A 24,561-nucleotide genomic window follows, 5' to 3' on the forward strand; every position below is an offset into this window, starting at 1 on the left:
CTAATCGGAATTATTGGTTGTATCTTTAGGTAGGTTTGCAAACATGTGTTCTTCTCATCGAGTCTACCTTATACTTCAGCCGTTTGCATTTCTCGCGATCCCAGAAGCTCCCTGTGATCTTAACTAGCATGCGTTTAGAATTCTAAACATCGGTTTCTATCAGGGTACACTCAAGTCGACGGCTGGGCGCCGCGGACCGCAGCAGAAACCTATGTTTACAATTCAAAAATGCGTGGCGCGACGATTGATTTTGTACTCTCTGCTTGGTCTGTGTCCGAGTCGTACATGTACGACTGAATGCTGATCCTCTCCTCCTCCTTTCAATCTGCCTGTCAGACTCTGTTGCAAACACAGAGCGGGTCATGGCCCCGCCCCCTTGTTACGTTGGGCGGGAAGCCGAAACTAGTCTACATGTGAAGCAACACACCCCTAAATCAGCGAGCTGTGGACACGCCCCCAACATGACACTTTTTAACATATTATAATAAAACAATCTGAATTGTGTTTTAAACTGAAGCTAAACTGACACACTCAGAAGAACCATAATATTAATATTAAATCATAAAAAAAGAGGTAAACTATGTGCCCTTTAAATCAAGAAGCATTTTATAGACAAGCAAAACATATTGTCTTGTTTTCAGAAATAATAAGCCAAAATAATAAAATTTTTCACTTAAAACAAGCTAAATAATCTGTCAATGTGGTAAACAGAATAATTTAGTTTTTCCTTTTGACATACGATTACTTCTCTTACCCCATTGGCAGATTATCTAGCTTGTTTTAAGTGAAAAAATGTATTATTTTGGCATATTATTTCTGAAGACAAGACCATGTGTTTGGCTTCTTGATATAAGAATTCTAAGATGCTTTTAGACTTTTAGCACCATTGTGCAAGTTGAATGTTGAATTTACTAATAATATAAGTTCAGCTTTACTTCATGTGTCACAATCATGTTTGACTTTCTTTACTTTGTTGAACACAGAAGATGTTTTGAAGAATGCTGGAAATCTGTAACTATTTAATGCAATAGCTTTTGGAAATTAATAATTAAGTTTTTCTCCTCCAGAATACTTTCTTTTGTGTTCAGTAAAAAAAAAAAAGAAATTAGAGGTTTGAAACCATATTGAGTAAAATGAAATTATTGGGTGAGCTATCGTTGCGCTGATATCGTTGCGCTAATATTTCAAAGAATTTACATGCAATGCAGCGAACAATGAAAGGAATTAGGTGATATGACCCATGATATTGGAAAAATCTGACATTGCGATATCTTAATTGTCTGCGTTATTGTGATATGAGTACAGTTTCAAAAGATGGTTTAAATGGCTCTATTTGATGGAGAGCTGAACAGTATTCAGGTACAGAAATTGAATAATCACAATGCAAAACTGCTTTTTTTACTTTACTTTGTCTTGTTTCAAGTCCAAATAGCTAAAAAGTGTTGGGTCAAGTAAAAATATTGTTTTGTTTCATCATCGGAAGAAATAAGTCATATTAATAGTTCTTAAAACAAGCTAAATGATCTGCCAAAGGCTATGAGACGCTTTTACCTGCGTCATATCCGCTTGCTGCTTGTTTACGCTGTCTCTTTGAAACTTTGTGGCAACATATCGCAACCATGATCTGCTTCTGAACAGCTCCCAGTAAGTCTTTAACAAGTCTGCCCAATTGGACAGGATCAAAACATCTGTTTTACAATGTCATCCACCATGTTAGCTGAATTGGTCACATGACTACGTCACATGACTAAAATGGTTGCTAGACAACCATAAACCGAATATGACAAGCTGACAAAACATTGCTGCAACGCTGATACAGTTTTTTTTTATGGAGACAAATAAAAAGCACTGCAGTGTTTGGGTCTTCTGTGTTTGTCGGATGTACTTAGTCTACCGAAATGTATGAACAGTATGAATCTGATTGGTCCGTTCTTGTCATGTGACTCGGAGTGCGTTCGCAACATTCTGAAAAGCTGAGAAAGTTTGTCCTTAAAACAAGCAAAATGATCTGCCAAAGGCTATAAGACGCTTTTACCTGCGTCATATTTGCTTGCTGCTTGTTTACTCTGTCTCTTTGAAACGTTGTGGCAACATGTCGCAACCATGATCTGCTTCTGAACAGCTCCCAGTAAATCTTTAATAAATCTGCCCAATTGGACAGGATCAAAACATCTGTCATCCACCATGTTAGCTGAATTGGTCACATGACTACGTCACATGACTAAAATGGTTGCTAGACAACCATAAACCGAATATGACAAGCTGATAAAACATTGCTGCGACGCTGATACAGGTTTTATTTATGGAGACAAATAAAAAGCACTGCAGTGTTTGGGTCTTCTGTGTTTGTCGGATGTACTTAGTCTACCCAAATGTATGAAAAGTATGAATCTGATTGGTCCGTTCTTGTCATGTGACTCTGGGTGCGTTCGCGGCATTCTGAAAAGCTGAGAAAGTTTGTCCTTAAAACAAACTAAATGATCTGCCAGTGGGGTTAGTAAAATAATCTCGTTTTTGCGTTGAAATCTAGATATTTGGACTAGAAACAAGATAAAAGTTCTAAGTAGTTTTTTTTTGCATAAATAGTATAAATAATCTCTAAACATCATACATTTTTGTGCTCAAATGTTCTAAACTCTTGAAATGCTCAGTCACAGGCCTTAAAAACACATGCAAGTGATAAACTTTCACTCTATTTTAAATGTAGCAGTGACTCTACAAATCATGAGTTCTCTGGCAACTAAATCAGTGTGCTATAATCCAGACTCGACATTGCATATCTTGTGATGTGACTATTGTGGACGTGCACATTGCGATATATATCAATGCTAAAACAATATATTGTGGAGTAACTGCTGAATTTTGCTTACAAGACTGTGCAGAATTGCGACTGCACTTCTACAATGCAAATGACATGTGCAGATTTAATGAAAAAAATACTAACAATCTATAAAACAGACGTCCAGGAGAGCCCTAGAAAAGCAGCCGCTTGCACAATCACCATATAACAGTCTGCTTTTACCATTCGAGGCCAAAAGATTGGATGAGATCTGTGCCAGACAATGGCTTGTCAGTTTTTTTCAGAGTGTGAGGAAGCTCATTGGTCACTGCCAAGGGTCTGAACGCAGCAGGGAGTCACTGAGGCCATTACAGTCCCACCCGCTGAGAGATGTGGCCGCACGCAGTGACTGGCTCTGACTCTTGGCTCTACAAATGAAGCTTATGACTGAAAATCAGCAGAGAAATTGGCTAGTGGGCCTAGCCTTCAGATGAACCGTCTCCTCTGTGATTTATGCTGAAGTAGATAACCCTCTTCTATAAGAACCAGCCCGCTACAGACTAGGTTTCAAGGTTTACCACGGTTTGGAAAAGTCACGGTTTTAAACCTGCTAAAATTTTCTGTAATGGTTCCTATGGTTTATCTTAATTTTTTGTGTATATATATATACACTACCTGACAAAAGTCTTTTCTTGGATCCCAGTTGTAAGAGCAAGAAATAATAACTTCTAGTTGATCATTTAGTAAAGTGGAAGAAGGTCGATTTTTCCGATCATCAGTTGAACTGCATCCCAATCATCACAAATACTGCAGAAGACCTACTGGAACCCACATGGAGCCAAGATTTACACAAGAAATCAGTCAAGTTTGGTGAAGGAAACCTCATGGTTTGGTGTTCCATTCAGAATGGGGGCGTAGGAGAGATCTGCAGAGTGGATGGCAACATCAACAGCCTGAGGTATCAAAACATTTGTGCTGCCTATTACATTACAAACCACAGGAGAGGGGGAATTCTTCAGCAGGATAGCGCTCCTTCTCATACTTCAGCCTCCACATCAAAGATCCCGAAAGCAAAGAAGGTGCTCCAGGATTGGCCAGCCCAGTCACCAGACATGAACATTATTGAGCATGTCAAGGGTAAGATGGAGGAGGCATTGAAGAATCTTGATGAACTCTGGGAGTCCTGCAAGAAGGTTAATCAGATTAATCAGTGATTTGAGTCATTGCAGAGATGTATGGATGCAGTCCTCCAAGCTCATGATGGAGTCACACACAATATTCATTCTGTTTCCACTGCAGCATGATCACATATTCTATACTGGACATTATTGAAGGTTCAGTGATGAGACTTTAGTCAAAGCAAAGTCAGACCTTACTGTCCTAATTAAATAATTAAAATTCAAGGCATGATCATATTTTATTTTGGTCAAATAAGCGTAATCTAGAGGCCTTTGCCTTTTATATAAGCCACTCTTGATACCAAATGATCAACTAGAAGTCAAGTTATTATTTGCTGTTCCTAAAACTTGGCGACAAGACTTTCGTCAGGTAGTGTATATACATTCAGTTTTTTAGTGCAATAGTATCTCCAGCAGAATAAGACCCTCCACATTAAAAGCTGCTGTGATTCAGGAAACATTTAAGAAACAAACCGCTTTTGAAACTATTGAAGACAGCAGAATTATATAGCCTGACATGTTTACTGTTCTAAAATATTTGAAATGTTTCTTAAAATAACCTAATTTGTGTTTAATGGGGGGAAAAGTTGTTGTTTTTTTACTTTACTCTTACTTTTAGAGCAGTAATCACAATACCGTGATACCATGATATCTTTATCCTAGGATATCATACCATCAGAATCCTACACAGACAACTTCTGAATCGCCGAATGTTTTAGATTACTGGCCAGGAATATTATTTAGTCATTGCTTTATTATATTACAGGGGTGTCCTGCTCATCACATAAAGACAGCTCTATAAATTTCAGTAGTTTCAAAAACATGAATTATGTTGCTTTGTATACATTTCAATGCACATTTCAGATGAAAAATCCACTAGATGGCGCTGTTTACATTTTAGCAGATCTAAAATACGTTATTTAGGGTTTGCCAAGTGGAGGGCTGTTCTCTAAGCATTCTGCGCATGTGCACAGACATTAGATGCTTTTACCTGCGTCATATCCGCCTATTTACTTTCCGTCTTTTCGAAAAGTCGTGGCAACATGTAGCAACTGCGGTCTACTTCTAAACAACAGCTCCCAGTAAACATTCTGCATACAAACTGCATGTGTAATCTGACATTGCTTTTTTAATAAAGCTGTCAAAATGGACGTGGTCAAAACATCTGCTTTACAATGTTGTCCACCATAGTAGCTGAATTGGTCACATGGCTAAAATGGCATCGTTTTCGAAAGCTAAAATTGCGAAATTATTTTAATATTTTTTTATTTTAATGATTTTTATTTTTTATTTTAATTAAATTAATATTTTTTATCTTAAGTTCGTTTTATTTTAATAATTTTATTTAAATTAATTAGTTATTTTATTATTATTTTTATTATTATTATTATTTTATTTGTTTTTATTTCATTTTATTTAATTAAAATTTTATATTATATATTTTCTTTTATGTTTACATTTTTTTTGTTATTTTCCTTCATTTTTAATGCAAATTTTTATTTTATTAACATATTTAAACTAAAACGTCTTATTGTGGGCATGGTCTAACTCACCACACCATAACAAAATTGCACCCTGATCCAGATCATCTGCTTGTATTGCAGTTATACATTGTAAACACTCTTTGGTTTGTTCAATTTTATTTGAATTCCTGCATTGCATGTGTACATGTGTACTGCCTTATTTTACAGGTACCACATTTCAACCCAACAGTAACTCCTCTGTAAACCCGGATCATCTGAACTACTTCCGATTTGCTGGTCAAATCCTGGGTCTGGCACTCTATCATCGACAGCTGGTGAACATCTACTTCACACGCTCCTTTTACAAGCATATTCTGGGTAACACATTCCACTCACATAGTGTTTGCTATCATACTGTCACAGTACTGAGAATTAACCTCGAATCTGCACGTTGTGTATTGCACGTTTGCATGTACCGATTAGAACTTGCATACAGCGGATGCTTTAATTGAATGAAGACCACATATTGGCACTGCCGTTAATGATATCAGGGTGTTCGTGGGGTCTTAAGTCTTTAAAATTCCTTCAGTTTCCTTCAGCTTAGTTTCTGATTTATCAGGGGTCACCACAGCGGAATGAACCGCCAATTATTCCAGCATATGTTTTACGCAGTGGATGCCCTTCCAGTTGCAACCCAGTACTGGGAAACACCCATACACACTCATTCACACACACACACTCATACACTACAACCAATTTAGTTCATCCAATTCCCCTATAGCGCATGTGTTTGGACTGTCGGGGAAGCCGAAGCACCCTGAGGAAACCCACACCAACATGGGGAGAACATGCAAACTCCACACACAAATGCTAACTGGCCCAGCTGGGACTCAAACCAGCGATCTTTTTGCTGTGAGACGTCAGTGCTGACCACTGAGCCACCGTGTTGCCTATAAGTCTATAATTTCATTTATAGTGGTCTTAAAAGGGTCTTAAATTTGACTTGGTGAAACCGGCAGAAACTCTGCTCTGTTTACAAACACAATTGACCCAGTGGTCACAATTGAATTAAAGCAGTATTCTAGATAGCCGGAGGCATGTTTATTAACTACATTGAAGTCAGTTAATGCTGTTCATTTGAACACAAGAATGTATCGTGTGTAAAAGTGTGTGTTTTGTGTGTGTGTGTGTGTGTGTTCTTTGCAGGAATCCCAGTGAGCTATCAGGATGTGTCTTCCATTGACCCAGAGTATGCAAAAAATCTTCAGTGGATTCTGGACAACGACATCAGTGACCTCGGCCTGGAGCTCACCTTCTCTGTCGAGACTGATGTGTTTGGCACAATGGAAGAGGTTCCTCTCAAACCAGGAGGAACTACCATTCAGGTCACCCAAGACAACAAGGTAAATGTGGAGTTAAAGCTGATAGTCAGATTTACAGGTTACACTTTATTTTAAGGAGTTCTTGTTATAGTGGAACTATTACCTCAACTGCTGAGTGATATTAATACATGCACTCAGGGGCGTCGCTAGACCCAATTTACTGGGCCACGTGCCCCAGTAAAAATCTCCAGTGCCCCAGTAAATGCATTGAGATATGATTTACTTCATATGCTAGTGTATTTATTAAGAGTGGTAATTCTGAAATAAAGATGTTATTCTCTATGTGCAACCTGCTCTTCTTTCGGTGCGAGTCCGGTAGTTAACATGCGCACCAAAAAAGCAGGCTACTTGCTGCTCATGCATTGTAAAACCGGCGCCACAGCCATTTTTGTTTTGCAAGTTGGTAAAGTTTAAACAATATATGACGGTGATCTTACTAAGCATGCCTCCTGATAGATTTTTTTGCATGAAGCCAAAAGGAGGGATGAGGAGTCTTTTTGGGCTGAAACTCACACATAAACACTCTAGGCACTGATAAATTGTACTTGGACACTTTGGTCTTATTTATTTGTATTTATTTTTTGTTTTGTTGCATTCTAGTAATTTTTTATTTAATATTTTTATTCTATTTAATAAAGTTTAATTTAATTTTAATTATTTTTATTTCATTTTTTTCATAATTAAAAAAAAATAATTATTTTATTTTAATTATTATTTTTTTATTTCATTTTATTTTATATATTGTTTTATTCTTAATTTTTATGTAATGTAGATTTATTATTATTATTAAATTTAAATTAAATATAAATTTGTTATTCTATTTATATTTTAAATTTTTTATTTTAATGATTTTGTTTCTATTTATTTTATTTTAATTATTATTATGGTTATTTAATTTTTTTAATTTAATTTTTATTTTATTATATTTTCTTAATTATTTTTCTGTAATTTTGATTTATTATTATTATTATTTTTATTTTATTACAGTTTTTTCATATTTTTTATTTTAACAATTTTGTTTTAATTATTTGTCATTTTAATTATTATTATTATTATTATTTTGTTATTATTAGATTTCATTTTTATTTTATATTATATTTTATTGTATGTAATTTAAATGTATTATTGTTATTATTATTATTATTATTATTATTATTATTATACTACCCAGTATAGAGCAGTGTCTCCGGGATTGAAGATATGAATGATGGACGTTTTTAAAAAAATATTTTTTAATAATAGAAGATATTTAAGCAGCAAATTTGCATATTTAAATGATTTTTGTAGCATCGTGAGTCACTAAAGAGTAGAGAAATTGTGCTGAATATTCAGGCGTAGTTGTTTGTAGCTCCGCCCTCTACTGAAAACAGCACAATCTCATTTGAATTTAAAGCGACAGTCACCAAAACACCATAAAAGCATAAAAGGGTCAGTTTCGGGGAGTTATAATACATTATTAATGTAATATTTTGGGATGAATCTTCTCATACACACTCTAGGCACAGATAAATTGTACTTGGACACATTTGGCCCTATTTCAGTCGCCCATTCTACAGAGTACAAAGCAGTCTCTCCGGGATTGACGATATGAATGATGGACGTTTTTTTTTTCTGTGTGTGTCTGATTTCTCTTGTTTCTGTGTCTGTCAGGAGGAGTATGTGCAGCTGGTGACGGAGCTCAGGATGACCCGAGCGATTCAGCCGCAGATCAATGCTTTCCTGCAGGGCTTTCACACTTTCATCCCCCCCTCGCTCATCCAGCTCTTTGATGAATATGAGCTGGTCAGTGGATTCCCGCTCTCATCTCTGCATGAGTTTTCTTGCTGCTACCTCTTTATATTCTCCTGTTGCATTTTTCATTTGGAGCTCTTCTCACCACTGCTTTTCTCTCATGTGCTGAATGGAAAAAAAAGAAGAAATCTCGAATGTTAAAACAAATGTAGTCTGTTGTGTTATATAAATTAGGATGAAACAGGTAGGTTAATTAACTCTGTCTCAGACAGGAGGTGGCAGGTGTTATTGTCTGATAATATCATAATTGTTGTTTTAACAATACCAACAAACAACACTTGTTGTTTATTAAACTGTTGCACACAAACATTGTTAAGTCTGCAATCATTCAGAAGTTTTTTGGGAAAACGCCTCTTATACGTTAGAGACTTATTTTGTTTTGTTTTATTTTAATCTTTTTTTTTTATGTTTTATTAAATACAATTTTTATTTAGTTTTTTTATTTTCATAATTTTTAATTTAATAATTTTATTTTAATTATTATTAATATTATTATTAATTTTATTATTTACATTTTTATTTTAAATAATTGCTTTATTTTAATTTATTTCTGTGTAAGTTTCATATTATTATTATTATTATTATTATTATTATTATTATTATTATTATTATTATTATTATTATATTAAATTTTATTACTATTTTGTTTTATTTTTGTTTTTTTAAATTTTATATTATATTATTTTTATTTTTTACTTGAATTTTGTTTTATTTGTTTATTTTATTTTTTTATTTTAAAATTTTTTTATTTAATAATTTTATTTTAATTATTATTACTACTACTACTATTACTATTATTATATTGTAAATTTTATTATTTTAATTTAATTAAATTTTTATTTGATATTTTTTATATTAATTAATTGTTTTATTTAAATTTATTTCTGTGTAATTTTGATTGTATTTTTGTTATTAAATTATATTATTAAATTATATTACTATTTCGTTTAGTTTATTTTTTATTTCATTTCTTTTTTATATTATATTATTTTATTATTATTAAATTTAATTTAATTTTTTTATTTTGTTTTATTTTTTATTTTATTTATTTTTTATGTTCATAATTTTTAATTTAAGAATTTTATTTTAATTTACTATTTTAATTATTTATTATTATTATTCATTTTATTATTTTATTTTAATTTAATTTTATATTTTTTATTTTAATTAATTGTTTAATTTTAATTCATTTCGGTGTAATTTTGATTTTATTATCATTATTATATTAAATTATATTACTATTTTGTTTTGTTTATTTTTGTTTTTCATTTCATTCCATTTTTTTATTTTATATTACATTATTTTATAATTTTTTTCAAAATAAATGTTTGATTATTTTTTTATTTTATCTTATGATATTTTTAAAATATATTTTTATTTTATTATTATTATTATATTTTATTTTGTTAATTTTTGTATTTTATCATTTCATTTTTTATATTATATTATTTTATTATTTTTCATTTATTTGTATTTTTTAATGTAATTTTGATTATTATTTTATTTATTTTATCTTATTTTTGATTGTATTATTATTATATTATTATTTTATTTTCATTATATTTGTTTTTTATTTAATTACAATTTTTATTTATATAATTTAATTTTTAATTTTTTAATGTAATTCAGATTATTTTATTTTATATCTTTATTTTTTGTGTGCTTAATGGCCCTGTGTGCTTTGTGCAGGAGCTGCTGTTATCAGGCATGCCTGAAATCGATGTGATGGACTGGAAGAGGAACACCGAGTACACCAGTGGCTATGACCTGCAGGAGCCTGTTATACAGGTATCCCATCAGCAACAACAATTATGCTGCTTCGTTGAGCAGGATGATCAGAATCAGAAAAAAATGTTACAGCATCTCAGTTTTCACACAGTACACAGATTTATTTAATATGAGCCTCCATGGATATGAATACTTACACATTTCCACATTGCTTCAATTGGGATATAAATATTAAAAGATTAAAGACTCATGCTTGTGTTTTTCTCCTGCAGTGGTTTTGGGAAGTGGTTGAAAATCTCACTCAAGAAGAAAGAGTGCTTCTCTTACAGTTCGTGACAGGAAGGTGTGTATAGTAAATTTGTGTCCATGCAGTTTACATGCATGAAAATGGTCAGCTATAAAGTAACTTGAAGGGTTAAAATCTGAATTTCTAAACACGTTATTGCATTCATTTATTTAAACACTTTTCCTCCTTTAATTGATGTACATAGCAGAACACACTAGACCTGAACTGCGATGAATGGAAGTTTGCTTTGACCACTTAACAATCAATTAATGAGTAAAAAAGGTCATTGTGAATTTGATCTCACACTTCTGACGTCTCCAAATTGTATGAACTCAGAAGTGCTACACTGTAAACTTTTAGATTTAACATGGGCTAAAGCATGCTGTTGAGATTTGATTGAAAATGCTCAAATTGATCATTCAAGTTTGTGATTTGTTTATTATTATTGTTCTTCAGAAATATTTTACATCAAGGTTACGTTAGTTACAACTGTTTATACATTAGTAAGAGTGTCTAGTAATTAGTAACTAATGGAACACTGTTGTACTGTCTTACTTTTTTGTTTTTTTATTTCATTTCATTTTTATTTTACATTAAATTTTATTATTTTTATTTTTATTTATTTTATTTTAATACATTTTTTAAGTAATTTAGATTAATTTTTATTATTATTTTTTTTAAATGTATTTTTTACATGTAATTTAGATTCATTATTTTATTTATTTATTTATTTTTTTGTATTTTTATTTATTTTTATGTAATTTCAATTTATTTAATTTTATTTTCCTGTACTCTGTAACTCGTTGTTCTTGCTAATGGATTACCACCGTTAAGCTGTTCAAAATATGCTGATTTTTGTTATTATATTATTATAAATGTTTTATATATGCTTATGAGGACATTAATTTTGTGACTAAATCAGTACCATGACAAAACAGAATGCAATACAGCATTAACAAACACACACACACATTATATATATATATACATAGTGCTCAGCATATATGAGAGCACCCCATTTTGAACCCCAATTTTCAGTGAATATGGGTAATATATATTGGTGCATTTAAACTAAACAGAATTATTAAACAGATGTATTTATTAATATTTATTTTAGTCACAAAACATCTAGAAATGGAAAGAAGATACAATTAAATTCATGCAAAATACTGGAAGAAAAGATTACAAACTACAACGTTTCAACAACATTTGATATATTTTTGCTTCTCTTGATTTCTTTTTCTTTTTTTTTTGATCTTTTAAAATAGTATTTCATATTTTTCTCAAGTATATAAATGTGAGCTACTAACGTTTGAACCATTATTGTAAGTTATTTTGTTAGATAAGCTCCAGATTTGGCTTCAGAACTGGCTAAACTAATGTATATGCACAAATATAATATTGTATAGCTTCCTATAGAAAATATTCATTTAAATGAGAGATTTGTCAGGGATGTACTCGAATATGCTGAGCTCTGTATGTATATTTTATTTATATATATATATATATATATATATATATATATATATATATATATATATATATATATATATATATATATATATATATATATATATATATATATATATATATATATATATATATATATATATAAAATAATAATACATTTATTTAAATGTATTATATTTATTAACTATTATTCAGTATAAATTAAAACTGTTTTGATTGATCACATGGTTATAATATGTTAGAGGTTAAGAAAGACCTCTGTTGTGTGTGGGTTTAAACCCAAATCATTATCTTAATTATTAATTATTATATTATGTGTTAATTATTAATCATTATCTAAATCATTTATTGTTATTATTTATTAATGTTTTTCTGTAAACTTTAGTTTAGGTCACAATACACAGGATTAACAAACTATTCATTAACACTACTAGCTTAATAACGAACTAGTAGCTTATTAAACTGCTAATTAGCAGTTTATTAATTGTTAGTAAGGTAGTAGTTGGGTTTAGGTTTTGGATTAGGCATCTAGAATAAGATCATACTTCATAACTCCTAATGAACAGTTAATATCTTATTAATATGCATGTAATAAGCCAGTGGTTAATAGCTTGAGTTATGACCCAAACTAAAGTGTTACCCACTTTTCTTATTTATGAATAAAATAAAAATAAACCTTTTAACTTTTTCATTTATTATTATTATTTTTACAAGAATTAAGTTTAATTTTGCAATATTTTTCTTCTAACAGTTCGAGGGTCCCTCATGGAGGCTTTGCTTTTCTCATGGGTGGCAGTGGTCTGCAGAAGTTCACTGTCGCCGCTGTGCCCTACACATCAAACCTACTGCCTACCTCTAGTACATGGTGAGACGCACACACGCACACACACACACACACACTGCATTGCTCAGATTGAGCCACTAGAGGGCACTGTGGCTCTTCTCATATTTCTGAGCTGTAAACACAGAGCTGCTCTATAGCAAACCTAGAAGGGTTGCTGGGTCCTAATTCACACACTTATACTACATCCTAAAAGTACGTACATTTTTAGTGAAGAAAAGTATGTACTTTCGAGTGTGGAAGCTTTGAGACGCACTACATCCTCATTAATAAACTGTTATATTGCTTAGTTACGACAGCTGTCAATCATCTTGACACATCATCCATATTTCATTCATATTTAATTGCTCACCTTAATGGAGATTCAGCTGTGTTAATCTGCCATTCAAGTCTTTCATGCAGGGAAATCTCCTCGGGGGTTTGGATAGTTATGCATTCATGTCCAAAAATGTCTTTAAATAAGTTTACATTGTTGTTGCAGATGAAATATAACACGGGGAACGTGACTGAAATATTTTCCAGTGGGCTAGATATTAATTAATAGTCATTTAAACAACTTTACCGAAGCCTTTCTATTTGATGGTTGCTCTCGCACGTCCGCCATGTTTGTAGTTTATTTACACAAGTTTGTAGTTCTAATGTATTGTGGGCAATGTTAGCAGTTAGAGTACGGACTTTTCAACATACTACAGTTTATGATGCGCTAACTATATTTTTGAATATTTAGTAGGGATGCTCCGATCAGGATTTTGGCAGCCGATACCAAGTACCGATTCCTTGTCATGGTAATCGGCCGATACCGAGTACAGATTCGGATGCTTCAAGCTTCATAAGCACATTTTCTCTCTAAGTATGATACTTAAGTGGAGAGCTCTCCTTACCTTAGACCAGTGTTTCCCAACCCTGTTCCTGAAGGCACACCAACAGTACACATCTTCAAGCTCTCCCTAATCAAACACACCTGAATCAACTCACCAGAACGTTAGAAGAGACTCCAAAACCTGAAGTGAATGGGTGAGATAAGGGAGTCATCCAAAATATGTTCTGTTGGTGTGCCTCCAGGAACAGGCTTGGGAAACACTGCCTTAGAGAATACAGTAAATTAAGGATGTTGCATATAATCCCTTAAAAACATCTCTTAAGACCCGTGCACACAGAGACATTTTTTGCTTGCGTTTACCGTCGACGTTTAACGCCTTGTGACTAAATAAAGGGCGTCAATGTGATCGTGCACACCAACGCGCAAAACGGCAGGCGTAAAAGCGTTTTTTTTTTTAAGAAACACCTCATGCTCATTTTTTTGTTTTGACGCGCCGCTTCAAAACCTTCTCCACCAATCAGATTGGCACTTTTGTTCACGTACATGGAGTCAGAAACTTAAAGTTGTGTAGCGCCATCTAGGGTCAAGGAGTGATTTTGCACACTCTTCTGCTCGACGCCTGTGAAAATCACTTGGGTTTGAATACGGAAAAACGTCTTTAAAAAACGCTGACGATAAACGCAAACGAAATGCGTCCCGGTGTGTATGGTCCTTTATGTCTCATTTCGACTGAGTGGTACGGTACGGTACGGGTCGGGTCGGTACGATTTGCGTTGTAACCTCTGTTAGAGAGTAATTCTGTCATTCCCAGTTCATAATAGTCCAAAAGGCGATGATAAACATGGCAGTTTGTTTATAATTCAGGTTGCTAAAACAATTTGCTCCTGTGTTTTGTCGGGCTTCTCCATTTTTTCGTGCTTTACTCGCATTTGTCCCTTTCTTTTCTGAAAGGGTCATACGTCGAAGACACTTCAATAATCACACACACGTTATTATCATCAGCTCAAGATGTTCGTTATATCAAATATAGATGTAACGAAGATGATCGCACTTTTAGACGGCCTCGTAAAACAACAACAGGACTCGGCAGATTTTGTTCGACTTGGCTTTGTGGCTGTTCATCAAGACAACGACTAGGTTTGCTTGAGCTCGGGCCATCCATGACTCGTTATTATATGCATATAGTATTTTCATGTAATGTCTCGGCTGTGTTTTTAAACAAACATGGCGGATTCTTTGCTTTCATTCTGGCTAGCTCCACGAGATCGTGACGTATCTCTGTAACCAATCAGCGTTCAGCTGCACGTGTAGCTCCACCCTGTTGGTATTATTCTGTTGGTGTTTGGTACCCTTTCGAATTCATTAAATGTTTTGGTTAACTCTTTAAATGCATCTCTCTTGACCTCTAAAAGGGAAAAAAACGCAAAACAAATCTGCCGTTTAAGCAAAAACGCAACTGCCAGTCATTTTCACATTAGTTTAGGGGAAAATCAGTAAAAGCAAAACTGTGCATATTATTATTATTACTATAAAAAAGTATATTATTGTCAGTAAGTCAGTAACTTGGGTAGCAATGCAAAGTAATAATACATGTGAATAAATAACCTAAATGAAAGGAACAAGAGATGCCAAAATCAGTCAGCAGGTCTAGTGCCCCCCTATGGGAATAAAATGCCCCCACAGTTATGACATCCTGGCGCCGGGCCTGGTCATAATATATAATTGGAAATGAAAGGGTCCGTTTTTATTTCTGTACACTCACGATAACGACAAAAACCATTTGTAAAATATTTATAAATTAAAGAAAGGCTAGGTTACATTTCAGGGTGGAGTTATCTTATAAATTTCCAGCAATGAAATGCATTTTTATCACTCGTCATGGTGGCAGCTCTCAGACTGGTTGTAGTAGCCTAATGCTTTCAGCAGGAAAGAGGGTAAACGTAACTGGTAGACATGGTGCGCCCCAATTCAAACCAAGCGGCAACCTCCCGCTCTCCCTCGGGAAGCCAAAACGGAAGTAACTGAAACTGCAATTCATCAAAATTCCGCTAGTCCTGCTCCATAATAGAGCAAATTGCAATTGAGACCACTGTTAGAATGGCCAACTTTACAGCAGAAAAAAAGGTGTTTACAGCCTGGTACAAAGAACCATTTTGGTTCATATAGCTATTATTACCCTCCATGACAACTGTGAGGGGGGTGAATTTGTTTATAACTCATCCGTTTCCTTTATATTAGGTTATATTAAGTTTGCATAATTAAGGGCGTGGCCACTTGAGTGACAGCTAGGTCTCGCTGGTCGCCGTCACTTCACCTCAGCTGAATCCGGCAGATTAGCCACTGATCTCGGCATGTTCATCGTATTTTTGTTTTGTTTTATGTGGCTTTACACAGTCAGCTGCCTTTTGGACTTATTTCCTACAATTATCAGATGATATGGGATGCTGTGTGCACTTAATTGTGCTCACAAACCATTCATGTGGCCTCCGTTTCCCATGTGAGTAAAGTTATATACTTGTATACCATCTCTATAAATGTATTTGTGTTATTTAAGATCATTTATCATTAATATTTTTCTTTAGACCCGTAAAGCACTCCAGATTGTGACAGATTGATTAGCTGTAGGCTCTAGAACAGTCATCTGAAGCGTTATCATACACTGTTATGCTGGAGTTCATCAATAGTCCTGCATTTACTAACACAGACTATATCTGAAGTGTTTGGAAGTAATTTGCGTTTTCCTCCTGTAGAAAAACGTCATAAGAACAATGTTTAGTGGCTCAATGTATTACTACAGTGTTTTTAAAAGTCTAAACACTTTATTGATATAGTGTACAGCCAAGCACATGTGGTCAGAACACAAACGAGTCGCAGGTAATAAAGTATCAAGCGTTTCTCCCAAAGTAAAGTCTGTCTGCCAGGTCTGTCTGCCACCTGTCTACAGCAGGTGTCTGTAGCTCCACTCACTCTCCGCCTCTTTGCCCTTGTTTGGTATCCCGCCGTAGGTGCGATGACGCGCGAACAAAATGGCGACGGTTGGCCGCGCCTACTAGTAGCTTCTTTTGCGCTCTTTAGAAACCTATGGGTGATGTCACGAGTACTACGTCCATATATTTTACAGTCTATGATTCAAACCTGTAAATCAATCAAAAGCATCAGAATAGCACCACTTTACTAAAGGGTCTTAGCAGAAGGCATCGTGCTTATCAAAAACAGGCAAAGCAACAGATTAATATTATTCCACATGTTTAGATGTAACCCCATTTGTAATCTTTAACACTTTCGTAAGTTACTAATTTAGCTACACATTTATTCTCAGTAACTGTGACGGATCACTGTTACATTTATATTGTAATTACGTAACACCATTATTGTAACACCATTACATGCAACTAGTTACTCCTTGACACTGACTATAACTGATAACCTTTTTAAAGGACCGTGCCCAACACTGACTATTTAGGATGGATAGTGTGTGAATTGAGACGCAGCATGTGACGTCATGAAATTGATTTGAGCCTGTAATGTAGCATGACTTAACTTTATGTCTGTTTTTCCAGCATTAACATGTTGAAGCTCCCAGAATACCCCAGCAAGGACGTCCTGCGGGATCGCTTGCTCGTCGCACTGCATTGTGGGAGTTACGGATACACCATGGCGTGACACAGGTTTTCTGTATTAGCTGTGATTTTTCTGCTTTAGAGACACGACGCGCGCACACACACACGCACACACACACACACACGACTCAGTTCAGGGATTCCTCAACACTATAATTCAAAACATTTCTTTTTTTGGCTAAATGAAGTCACTGACAAGGTCATCAGTGAATAATGACAAGGTTTATTGATTCTTCAGACACTGAGGCTGCTTTGATGTTTGTCATATTTCATCATAAATTCAAGACAACACAATATTTTGCATAAAGGAAACATTTTAATAGTCTTTTTTTGTTCAACTTTTTTTCCATTGCTGAAACTGTCAATTTACTGTATTATATCAGATACACTATTATTATTGCAACTATTATTATTATTATTATTATTATTATTATTATTATTATTATTATTATTATTATTATTATTACTATTACTATTATTATTATTATTATTATTATTATTATTAATGTTTGTATTACTACTAACAACAATTATAAAAACAATATTGTTATTATTATTATTATTATTGTTATTATTGTTATTATTATTATTATTAATACTGACAACAATAATTCAATTCAATTCACCTTTATTTGTATAGCGTTGTATTCAATAATAATACAACTATTATTGTAGTTATTATTATTATTATTTTTTTTATTGTTTTTTATTATGACTACTAATAATAATATAAATAAGAACAATATTATTGTTATTTTTATTATTGTTACTACTACTACTGCTATTATTTTATTATTACTAACAACTACAATAGTAAAAACAATATTGTTGTTGCTATTATTATTATTGTTGTTGTTGTTGTTAATATTGATGATGATGATGATGATGATGATGATATTAATAATAATAATATTATAATAGTATTAGTTGTATTATTATTATTGACAATAATAATAAAAATAATACAACAATTGTTGTTATTATTAATATATTATTATTATTATTATAACTGTTTGTTTTACTACTAATTTTTAACAAATTATTATTATCCAATTATTACAAATAATATTAATAGGAACCATATATATATATATATATATATATATATATATATATATATATATATATATATATATATATATATATATATATATATATTATTTTTTTATTGTAACTACTGCTATTATTTTATTATTATTATTATTTTGTTCTTTTTTATTAATGAACACTAATAAGAACACTATTTTTATTTTTGTTACTACCACTGCTATTATTTTATTGTCATTTATCACCACTAACAACAAAAATATGAACAATATTGTTGTTGCTATTATTAATATTATTATTATTATTATTATTATTCATAATAATAATACTGATGATAATAATAATAATAATAGTGTTATTTGTATAATAATAATAATAATAATAATAATAATAATATAATATAATAATATTAATAATAATAATATAATGCAATTATTAATAATATTATTATTTATGTTTGTATTATTACTACTAATAATAATGTAAATAAGAACAATATTATTGTAATTTTTATTGTTACTACTACTACTACTGCTATTATTTTATTATTATTATTTATCAACAACAATAAAAACAATGTTGTTGTTGTTGTTAATAATAATAATACTGATAATAATAATAATAATAATAATGATAATAATAATAATATTAATAATAATAGTATTAGTTGTATTGTTGTTACTGACATTAGTAATAATAATAATCTTAAATAATAATAATAGTAATGCAACCAATATTATTATTATTATTATTATTATTATTACTAATAATAATGTTTGTATTATTACTACTAATAATAATATAAATAAGAACAATATTATTGTTATTTTTATTGTTACTACTACTACTGCTATTATTTATTACTACTAACAACAACAAAAATAAAAACTATTGTTGTTGCTATTATAATTATTATTGTTATTATTAATATTATTATTATTGTTATTAATAGTGATGATAATAATAATTATAATATTAGTTATATTATTACTGATAATAATAATAATAACAATAATAATAACATACATACATACATACATACATACATACATACATACATACATACATACATACATACATACATACATACATACATACATACATACATACATACATACATACATACATACTTGACAATTAAAGATTTGACTATTTGTTTCTCTACGAAATTCCTCCTTAAACTAGGCCGTGCAATTAAATCTATCTTTCATTTACTCCTATTATGGTGACCCAAACATGTTCTTGTCCGGCTTCTTCAGCCGCACTCTCACGAAATACACCACCGACTGAATCCGAATGCCCCGTGGCATCAATCTTTCACATTAATAACCATAATCCATGCTGTATAATTTCAGTTTATGATGCCGTTCAGCTCACTGCATGCGTGTGGATGCATGAGAGACAGTGGGATATATTGATAGATTCATCACAGCTGATAAAAGATGTCAACACGTTATTGAAATATTGTGATTTTATATATTTTTTTTCATTTGCATTATCGTGTTCGTCTCTCCTGGCACACTTTCAATACATTTTCCTACTCTTTCATGATTATCGTGCCATATATATGTGTTTATCTAGTCAGATTTAGTTATATATGAGGTTGTCAGCATAGTCCAAATACTCCTGATTTTATATTTATGTCTTAATTGTGCAGTTAAGTTATTTCAGTAACGTTTAAGGTGTGCCAAATATCATCATATACTTCATACAAATCATTTACTCTTGTAATACGAGGACCATGCTTTTTGGAAAGGGACGTCATATCATTTTATTAGGATTGTAAAAATGTCTTTACTGTTGGTTGTGCTTCAAATTGTAGATATATGGATCTATTTATTCTGATTTATCGTTACGATTTGGGATTCAGATTTGTTTTTGTACTTGTAATAACAGAGTATATACCGCACAATCTTTTGGATATTACAAGAGGGCATCAACGATATTAAAATATGCTTTTATTACAAATGATGATGCTGATGTTTGTGTTTTTAATATAGTTTATGCAATCCGGCAAGTCTCTTGTCTTTTTATACACTTCTAAACTGAGCTTTGTAATAGAAAGAGACATAATTTCATGACAGTTTATCTATTTTTGGCCACTAAATTGTGTTTGTTACAAAACACCACTATGTATTTGAACATTTCTTTCTTTGGTGACCTGGAAATGTTCGTAAAGTAGGGTTAGTTCACCCGAAAATGAAAATTAGCTCATAATTTACTTACCCTTAAGCCATCCTCAATGACTTTTATATGACTTTTTATGCAGCAGATTGATTTTACGGAACAATATTAGGTTTTCTGACACATTCACAGCACTCGCATACATTATTAATAAATAAATACAGGCCATGACTGAACATTGATGATAAAAATGTATTTACTTATATTAAAAAACCTAATTTATTTACTTATAAAGCACAATAAAACCAGCAGTAATTGACCACTGTGTTGAACAAAATGCCTGCCGAAAAAATGAATGAATGAAAAAATATATATGACCACAGTGCACTTAAAGACCAAGGGCGCTATTTTAATGATCTAAGCGCAAAGTCTAAAGCGCATGACGCAAAAGCATAAAGGGCATGTCTGAATCGACTTTTGCTATTTTAAGGATGGGAAACATTCACTCTGCACCCTGGCGCATGTCCTAACAGGGTTGTGCTTATTCTCTTAATGAGTTCTGGGTGTGTTTTGAGCATAACGTGCATTAAACCAATCAGAGTCAACCAATTAAGAGTCAGTTGCGTTGCGCCATGGCGCATTTGCTATTTGCATGGCGGACTTTGTAAGTGTAAAAACTGAACGCTTCACTAGCGAGAAAACAGTTAAACAGAGCATCTGCAGTGCAAGGATGAAGAACGAGCCTCCTCCATTCAGCCTCTTTACTTTCTCTTTACTTTACTTTCACTCTTTACTTTACTCCTTTACTTTCGTGGAGTAAGAAAACGGTTTATTTTGCAGTCAAACACACAAAATGCCCAATTTGTGCCACAGGATCTTTGCATTGACTTCACATGTAAATCACCCGCACTTGATCCGTGTCTGCTTACTGCACAGGCTGCAAAACAACCCACCCCATTCGCGCTCAAGAAAACACACTAAGCAAGGGCTTATTATGTGGTCCTGGCGCCATCTTGTGGATAGACAACGTCAACCGTCTTTAACTGCCGACGAGGCACTATTCTTACAAATAAACTGCATAGTTGCAATCTAAACAACTATATTCTCCACAAAAAAGCCTCAAAAGTACATTTTGTTGTCTAACTACAGTAATATTTGTCAAACTGTAGCGTCTCTGCTTGTTGCTGGCTGTATGTGGGCGAAGTAATACACAGAGGTAAAGGGTGAAGAGGCCTTGTGATGTTACTGGCAAAATATCGCACGGCTATCAGCCAATCAGATTCAATAACCATACAGAACTGTTGTGTGCATATATATATATATATATATATATATATATATATATATATATATATATATATATATATATATATATATGTGTATATGTGTATATGTATGTATATCTATATATATATATGTATGTATGTATGTATGTATGTATGTATGTATGTATATGTATATGTATGTATATATATGTATATATATATATGTATATGTGTTTTATAAAGTTATCTGTTGTCTTAGACCCGATTCATGGCCTAGAATTGAAGTTATGAACTGGCAAAAGTTCATATATGTATATATATATATATGCATGTGTGTGTGTGTCTATATATATATATATATATATATATATATATATATATATATATATATATATATATATATATATATATATATATATATATATATATATATATGTATATATATATATATATATATATGTGTGTGTGTGTGTGTGTTTTATAGAGTTATCTTTTGACTCATGGCCTAGAATTGATGTTATGAAGTCTTCGTTACCTCCCTGACTGATTATTCCTCCTTTCTGCTTTATAGCCATGCTTAGTCAAAGTATCATCATTATTATATTATATAAACTTTATTTTTAATAACTTGCATGTCGACACTTATCGGCGTGCATGTAAACAATCAGGATAAGCGCGTGTGAGGCGCGGGAATGGCTTTCTGCGCACATGTGTTAATTTGTTGTCTCCAGCGTTGTTTCAGTTGCACATAAAGAAAACCAAACTTGAGTTGTGAATAGAATTGTTAATGGCCCCTTACGTCTTCATTCTTGGATAACCACTCAATACACTTGCATAAAGTAAATCTTATCTCAAAGCTTTTACTTTTTTTTTTTTTGTTTTCCCACGTCACCCCCAGCAAGATGCTGCCCTGGGCGATCGCCTATATTGCCCATGCCTAAATCTGCCACCGACTGAGGGTCACGCTGATCACTCTATGTAGAAGTATAAACCAGCCTTAAGAGCAAGGAATTTTTCAGAGTATTTCCTATAATATTTTTTCTTATTTTAAGCAGTTTTTTTAAACCCATTTTAAGGTCAATATTATTAACCCCCTTAAGCAATATTTGTTTTGGATTGCCTACAGAACAAACCACTGTTATAAAACGGCCTGCCTAATTACCTGAACTCAACCTTGTTAAGCTAGTTAAGCCTTTAAATGTCACTTTAAGCTGTATAGAAGTGTCTTGAAGAATATCTAGTCTAATATTATGTGCTGTCATCATGGCAAAGATAAAATAGTTATTAAAAGTGAGTTATTAAAACTATCATGTTTAGAAATGTGTACTTCTTTCCATTAAACAGAAATTGGGGGGAAATATTCACAGGAGGACTCATAACTCTGACTTAAACCGTATATACTGTATTTTTTCATCTTGCATATTCCACTCTCCCTGCCTCTTTTTTTTTTTGAGTCTTTCAATCTTGTTTTTGCTTGGCTGTCATGGTGACATATGTTTAGTTCGCATCTGTCCCAGCTTCAGGCGAGCCCACATGCTGAGTCGCTCTTGCTCTGGATGCTGCGTTGCCATGGCGAGCAGCTTGCAATTACAATAGCACTGCTGTAGTGAGCAGGTGATATCAAAACAGCACTTTCACCAACTGCCAAGGGCCCCTTGCACACTATTGTAATAGTGGGCGGAAATCAATGTGTAACACAACATACGGCGACTATATGGATTCATCTGGTGATCAGATTAAAGGGATAGTTCACCCAAAAAAAGGGTATTTACTTTATTTACTCATCCTCAAGTGGCTTTATTCATTTATTCATTCATTTTCCTTCAGCTTAGTGCCTTATTTATCAGAGGTCGCAACAGCGGAACGAACCGCCAACTATTCGAGCATATTCGATAACTATTCCAGCTGCAACCCAGTACTGGCAAACACCCATACACTCTCACATTCACATACGCTCATACACTACGGCCCATTTAGTTAATTAATTCCCTTATAGCGCATGTGTTTGGACTTGTGGGGGAAACCGGAGCACACGGAGGAAACCCACACCAACATGGGGAGAATATGCAAACTCCACACAGAAATGCTAAATGACCCAGCTGGAACCAGTGACCTTCTTGCTGTGAGGCCATGGTGCTAACTACTGAGCCACCTTGTCACCTTGGGAAATATCTGAGGGCGAATCATTCTGACTTCATTTGTATATACTGCATGCCAACAATTTGTTGCATCCCCATTGGCCGGACAGAGAGGAGTCAAGATTGTCCTCTTCAGGCTTTTGTGCTTCTCCAGGAAGTTCAGTCTTGAGTGTGACATGTATGACTCTTGCATCCCATTCCATTACAATCTGTTCCAGTTCAACTGAAGTTCCAGTCCATGAAATTGGAAACAAGGGGGAAGGTTTCGCTCAGCACTGAGACGCCTTCGTCTGTCCAACTCTTTCTCTGTCAGGTTGTGATTCTCGCCGGATTGTGCAGTAATAAAGCGCTCAATCCTCCCGCCAGATAGACCCGGGATTTTGTAATACATCATTATTAATATATTTTATTGGGGTTTGACAATATTTACATAAACCAATTAGATATGGGACGATAATCGTTTTTAAGGTATACCACGGTTTGGAAAAGTCAAGGTTTTAAACCCGCCATATTGTTCTGCTATACCATTCCCAAGGTATGTGTACGATTTTTTATTTACGTTTTTTGTTGTTTCTTAGGACAACAGTATCGCCAGCAGAAAAGATCTCCAAAGATTTCATTTTAAATTG

General features: G+C 32.9%; 1 protein-coding gene across 1 annotated transcript in view; it reads left to right on the forward strand.

Annotated features, from left to right (window-relative positions):
- hace1 (HECT domain and ankyrin repeat containing E3 ubiquitin protein ligase 1) overlaps positions 1-17,867 on the forward strand; it is a 41,638-nt gene extending 23,771 nt beyond the window's left edge. The window contains exons 18-24 of the mRNA XM_056475983.1: positions 5,649-5,798; positions 6,627-6,823; positions 8,453-8,584; positions 10,283-10,381; positions 10,594-10,664; positions 12,829-12,942; positions 17,299-17,867. Of these exons, the coding sequence (XP_056331958.1) occupies positions 5,649-5,798; positions 6,627-6,823; positions 8,453-8,584; positions 10,283-10,381; positions 10,594-10,664; positions 12,829-12,942; positions 17,299-17,401 (866 nt within the window). The 3' untranslated portion in view covers positions 17,402-17,867. The remainder of the gene's footprint in view (positions 1-5,648; positions 5,799-6,626; positions 6,824-8,452; positions 8,585-10,282; positions 10,382-10,593; positions 10,665-12,828; positions 12,943-17,298) is intronic.
- The last annotated feature ends 6,694 nt before the right edge of the window (positions 17,868-24,561 follow it).

This window comes from Danio aesculapii, chromosome 16, assembly GCF_903798145.1.
Source record: "Danio aesculapii chromosome 16, fDanAes4.1, whole genome shotgun sequence".
NCBI classification, from domain to species: Eukaryota; Metazoa; Chordata; class Actinopteri; order Cypriniformes; family Danionidae; genus Danio; species Danio aesculapii.